We start from the raw sequence: 6,188 nt of genomic DNA on the forward strand, positions 1-6,188 counted from the left end.
ATTTTAGGGAAAAATTACAATAATGGCAAAGGTTCTGAAAGCAGACAATTTGGAGGCTGACATTTAGATAAGTTACTTAACTTCTCCAAACTCATTTTCTTCGTCTGCAAAATGGTCTTACCATTAGCACCCACCCTATGGGACTGTTTGGAGAACTGGGTGAGGATTTGTGTACAGCTGTGTCTGGCATGTTGTGAGTGGCCAAAACATGCTCACTTTTTAAAACATACAGTTCCGGTCAAGATGGCGGAGCAGTAGGACCATGAACTCGCCTCTCCTTGCGACTACAACGAAACCACAACTGAATGTTAAACAACCATCGAAAAAAGACTGGAACCTAGTGAAAAAGATCTGCAACTGGAAACATAAAGAGGGAGCCACAGCAGGACAGTTGGAGGGGTGTGCTCATGATATAACTTGGCCCCATACCCCCATGTGGGCAACACACAAGCTGAAGAATAATTAAGTCGCAGAGACCCTCCCACAGGAGTGAAAGCTCTGAGCCCCACGTCAGGCTCCCCAGCCTGGATCCCAGTATTGGAAGGAGAAAGAGACCCCAGGACATCTGGTTTTGAAGGCCAGGGGAGCTTGTCTCTGGGAGCCGCATGGGACTGGGTGAAATGAAGACTCCATTCGCTTGAGAAGCATATATGGAAACTCACGTGCACCAGGTCCAAGGGCAGAGGCAGTGATTTCATAGGAACCTGGGCCAGGCCTGCCTGCTGGATTTAGAGGGTCTCCTGGGGACGTGGGGGACGGCTGCGGCTCACTTAGGGGACGTAAAACCTGGTGGTGGACATTCCTGGAGTGTTAATCTACATGAGCTTTCCTGGAGGCTGACATCCTGATTGGATCATCAGCCCCAAGACCTAGCCCCACCCAACAGCCTGTGGGGAAGCCTCAGGTCAAACAACATGCAGGGTGGGAACAGCCACACCCATCAGCAGACTTCCTGAGCCACAAAGACCTCTAGACACAGCCCTGCCCACCAGAGGTCCAGGACCAAGCTTCAACTAGCAGCGGGCAGGCACCGGCCCCTCCTGCCAGGAACAGGGCATAAGCCTCTAGTCCAGCCTCATCCACCAGGGGCAGGTACTAGAAATAAGAAAACAACAATCCCAAAGCCTGTGGAAGGAATCCACAGACACATAAAAGATAGATATGAGGCGGCAAAGGAATATCGCCCAGGACAAGGCACAAGGTAAAATCACAGAAGAAGAAATAAGTGGTGAGGCGATAGATAATTTATCTGAGAAAGAGTTTAAAGTAATGACGGCCAAGATGTTCAGAGAACTCAAGAGGAGTATAGATGTGCAGAGTGAAGTTTTTAGCAAAGAGTTGGAAAATATAAGGAATACCCAAATAGAGTTGAAGAATAAAATCACTGAAGTGAACAATATATTAGAAAGAACCAAGAATAGACTAAATGAGGCAGAAGAACAGATCAGTGAGCTAGAAGACAAATTAGTGGAAACCACTACTTCAGAACAGAAAAAAGAATAAAAAGGAATGAGGATAGTTTAGGAGAACTCTGGGACACAAGAAGTGCTCTAATATTCACATTACAGGGGCCCAGAAAGAGAAGAGAGAGAGAAAGGACCTGAGAAAATTTTTGGAGAGATAATAACCAAAAACTTCCCCAACTTGGGAAAGGGAACAGTCACCCAAGTCCAGGAAGCACAGAAAGTACCACAGAGGATCAACCCAAAGGAACCAAGGCACATAGCAATCAAATTGACAAAAATTAAGGATAAGGAGAAAATATTAAAATTAGCAAGAGAAAAGCAACAAATAATATACAAGGGAACTCCCATAAGGTTATCAGCTGATTTTTCAGCAGAAACTCTACAGGCCATAAGAGAGTGGAACCATATATTTAAAGTGTTAAAAGGGGGAAATTTACAACCAAGAATACTCTATCCAGCAAGGCTCTCATTCAGACTTGATGGAGAAATCAAAAGCTTTACGGATAAACAAAAGCTAAAAGATTTCAGCACCACCAAACCAGCTTTACAACAAATGTTAAAGGACCTTCTCTAGTCATCAAACTGTGAGAAAACAGAACAAAAAGAAGAAACAGAAAAAAAAAAAGAGGCCTACAAAAGATTGCTTTGGCTGTTCGGGGTCTTTTGTGGTTCCTTATAAATTCTGGAATTGTTTGTTCTAGTTCTGTGAGGAATATTGCAAATATTTTGACGGGGGTTGCATTGGATCTGTGGATTGCTTTGGGTAGTGTGGTCATTTTGATAGTGTTGATTCTTCCAATCCAAGAGCACAAGAAATCTTTCCATTTCTTTGTGTCATTTTGATTTTCAGAGTATAGGGAACCTACTTGGTTAAGCTTATTCCTAGGTATTTTGTTGTTTTTGATGTAATGGAAATGTCTCTGCCAGTTATAAAATTCTGGTTTTTGAAGTGAAAAAAAAAATTGAATGAAGAGCGGCAAATGGCAAAATATCCTCCTTTTTTATCGGTGAGTTGTATTCCATTGCATATATATATGCTGCATCATCTTTATCTATTCAACTATTGATGTGCACTTAGGATGCTTCCATATCTTGGCAATTATAAATAATGTTGCTGTTAATAGCAGGGTGTATGTATCTTTTTGAGTTAATTCTTATTTTGTGATTGGCTTTATTCCTTTGATAACTATGTAAGTTTAAAAAGCTAAAAAGCTCTAGAAACAATGAACAGTACATATATGTAAATTAAAAAATATATGTGCAGCAAAAAAAAAAAGACCTTTCAAGCCATGAAAGACATGGAAGAAACTTAAAAGACATATTACTAAATGAAAGAAGCCAGTCTGAAAAGGCTACAAACTGTATGATTCCAACCAAATGACATTCTGGAAAAGGCAAAGCTATAGAAACAATAAAAAGATCATGGTTTCCAGGGGTTTGGGGAGAGGGAGGGCGGGAGGGATGAATAGATGGAGCACAGGGGATTTTTAGGGCAATGAAATTATTCTGTATGATACTGTAGTGGTGGCTACATGCCATTATGCATTTGTCAAAACCCATAGAATGTACAACATCAAGGGTGACCCCTAATGTAAACTATGCACTTTGGTTGATAATAATGTGTCCATGTTGGTTCATCGATTGTACCAAATATGCCACAATGATGAGGGATGTTGAGGGTAGGGGATTATATATGTATGGGTGGGGAGGGCTATGTGGGAACTCTGTATTTCTGCTCAATTCTGTTGTGAACTTGAAACTGCTCTGAAAAAATCAAGTCTATTAAAAAAATACAGACTTTATTTTTATTTTATTAATTTTTTTTTTACTGGGGGGAAGTAATTAGGTTAACATTTATTTACTTGTTTTTTAGGGGAGGTACTGGGGATTGAACCTAGGGCCTTGTGTATGCTAAGCATGCGCTCTACCACTTGAGGTATATACCCTCCCCCTTGTTTTAGAGCAGTTTTAGAATCATGGAAAAATTGGGGGAGAGTATAGCTCAGTGGTAGAGTGCGTGCTTAGCATACACGAGGTCCTGGGTTCAATCCCCAGTACCTAATTACCCACCCCTCATCCCAGAAAAATATCATTAATAGGTAAACAACAAGGTCCTGCTAGAGCACAGGGAACTATATTTAATATCTTGTAATATCCTGTAATGAAAACACCGTTTCCCCTGTTATGAACTTCCTACATTCGTGTGGTACATTTGTTATGGTTAGTGAACCGCTCTTGACACATTATTATCAACTAAATGCCATACTCTATGTTCAGATTTCCCTAGTTTTAAACCAATGTCCTTTTTCTGTTCCAGGATTCCACGTCCACTTGGATTGTTTTTATTATTATTATCACTTTTTGTTGCAGAGACGCTCAGCCAATGCCGCTCCCCAGTCCTTCCCTTTCCGAGTGTGAGCCTTCCAGGTGGTGAAACTTGTTCTCTTGGCCTTAAATTTAGCAGGGAGCAGAGGACGGAGCTAAACCTGAAGGCTGGCTGGGTCCTGCCTGGGAGCTGAGAGGCGTGTGGGGTTCCTGGGTCTGGGGGTGGGGTGGGGGCCGAGTTGCAGGATGAGGCAGGGGTGGCACGTGGCGGCTGCAATCTGAGCCGCCTGTGTTGCAGTCAAAGCCACAGTTTTGAAGCTTCTCTTGAGCAACAGGGCATTGTCCTCTGATTGCCCCAAGATGAATCAGAGAAGTTTCTTCATTTGAAGTCAAAGGTGAGGCCCTAAGGGCCTTATAAAAACCTCCCTGGCTCAGAGCTCCTCACCAGTGCTGGCTTCTGCTACCGTTTCACACTCCTGTGCATTGAGGGTAAGTTTTTCCTTGGCTGGGCCCTCAGGGGGCCACTTGGTAGGCTGTTGGAAGCCATAGCCCTCTGCCTGCTGGATACCCTCTGGGCTGACTGCCTTCTTGGCCCAAGCAGGCCAGCCCTGGCTGCGCTAGGAAGAGCCGGTCTGAGGACTTGGGGATGGCAAAGGCGGGTGGGGCGGCTGGCATCTGTAAGAGCCCTAAAGTGCTGTTACCTGGGGAATGGGAATGGCCTGGTCAACCAAAGAGTCCTTCCCAGGTGAGCTTGAGTGAGCAGTTCCCTCCGAATTACCCTCCCCAGGAGAGAGCAGGGCATGGGACACGGTGGCACTTAAGGCTGGTTCTCTGAGGTTGGGGTGGCTTATATGCTCTTCTCCCTCCATCCTATCCACAAATGAAAATACTCATCATGGGCCAAACACAGAGCAGAGAGAACAAGAGCAGATGCTGGGGAAGTCACCCCTTGTCCCAGCCCCTGATGCAGAAAGAGAGGGGAGAGTGGCTGTGCAGGATAGGGAAGGAACAGCCTGAGACCTCCCCTGCCTCCTGAAGGTTAGCGTGAGGTGGGAAAATGACGAAGCTGGAGGAGCACCTGGAGGGGATCATCAACATCTTCCATCAGTACTCAGTTCGGGTGGGGCACTACGACACCCTCTCCAAGGGGGAGCTGAAGCAGCTGATCACCAGGCAGCTTGGGAACACCCTCAAGGTAGGTCACGCCCTCTCATGGCAGCCCTGCCCTCCCCCCTGCACTGAGGGCAGTACCAAGGCCTGAAAGGGTGATGGTGGGGCAAGGATGGGGGTGGGCTGGCCCCTGCTTGAGCTCTCAAGGGTATCCTCTCCCTGCGGTGGGATGGGGCTCCCTCCATCTCGCAATAACTCGCTCTGTCACCTTGGGCTCTGCTCCCTCCTCTCTCCGTGAAGTGGACAAGGGCAGGGCAGGGTGGGGTTGGATTTGGGGGCCACACAGTACCTTCCAGGTCAAGACTTGATTCTAGGCTGGCTCCTGAGGGCACTTCTCTCCTGCTTCTCTTTTCTCACATTGGATTCTCCCACACGGTTTTGACTAATGAGTTAAGATTCCTGGGCTCCCTAAGCTGAGCTCTGAGGGATGAGAGGCCTGTAGAACAGGGAGCTCACTGCCCCTGCTTGCCTTCTCCTAGAACACCAAAGATCAGGCCACCATTGACAAAATATTCCAAGATCTGGATGCTAATAAGGATGGACAGGTCAACTTTGAAGAATTCATAGCCCTGGTGGCCAGAGTGCTGCTGACTGCCCACGAGGAAATCCACAAAGAGTAGGAAGCCCCGAGGGGCTCTTCCCAGTGAGCCCCCACAAAGACTCTCCCCACATTAATAAATGTGCCCTTGAGAAGTTCTTAACAGTGTCTGTGTGCTTTTTTTCTTCCCCCAAACTTGATCCCTCCTTATCCCTGCTATTCCAACAGGCCCCATTTCAGGCCCTGGAGCCCCCTCTCCACGTGTTCATTTCTTCACCAATGATGTATTCAATGTAAACTATTTGTTCATTTATTCACTTATTCAACAACTATTCACTGCGCGTCTATGAGAGCTGGAGGCCAAAGACACAAAGTCCCCGTCCTCTTGAGGCTTGTGTTCTATTGGGGAGGGGATAGAAAAGAAACCAGATAAACCAGTAAAAATATGTCATATGATCCACTGGTTGGTAATGATGAGAGGTGTGAAGACAGCTGAAGCAAGGAAGTAAGGTTGGGGCAGAAGGGAAGGTGACTGGTTTCGATGTGATGACCAAGAGATGCATCTGAGCAGAAATCAAACAGAAGGGAGGGAGAGCAGCTTGCAGGTGTCTGGGGGCCGAGAAGTCCCGTCAGAGAGAGGCTGAGGCCCCGAGGTGGGTGTGTGCTCGACCTGCTCAAAGAACAGCATG

The 6,188-nt window shown here is 46.1% G+C and overlaps 1 protein-coding gene across 1 annotated transcript; it reads left to right on the forward strand.

Moving 5' to 3' along the window:
• Nucleotides 1–4,215: 4,215 nt before the first annotated feature.
• Nucleotides 4,216–5,657, forward strand: S100A12 (S100 calcium binding protein A12). The gene is made up of 3 exons (XM_006214735.4): nt 4,216–4,280; nt 4,830–4,986; nt 5,441–5,657. Exons 2-3 carry the CDS (start codon nt 4,849–4,851, stop codon nt 5,579–5,581), a joined length of 279 nt encoding a protein of 92 aa, XP_006214797.1. The 5' UTR covers nt 4,216–4,280; nt 4,830–4,848; the 3' UTR covers nt 5,582–5,657.
• Nucleotides 5,658–6,188: the final 531 nt, after the last annotated feature.

This window comes from Vicugna pacos, chromosome 21 (genome assembly GCF_048564905.1).
Source record: "Vicugna pacos chromosome 21, VicPac4, whole genome shotgun sequence".
NCBI classification, from domain to species: Eukaryota; Metazoa; Chordata; class Mammalia; order Artiodactyla; family Camelidae; genus Vicugna; species Vicugna pacos.

Excerpts from the sequence above, each read along its gene's own strand:
- S100A12 (XM_006214735.4), top strand. The coding sequence starts at position 4,849 with ATGACGAAGCTGGAGGAGCACCTGGAGGGGATCATCAACATCTTCCAT. Across the intron at positions 4,987-5,440 it reads AGCTTGGGAACACCCTCAAG|AACACCAAAGATCAGGCCAC; the intron begins GTAGGTCACGCC and ends GCCTTCTCCTAG.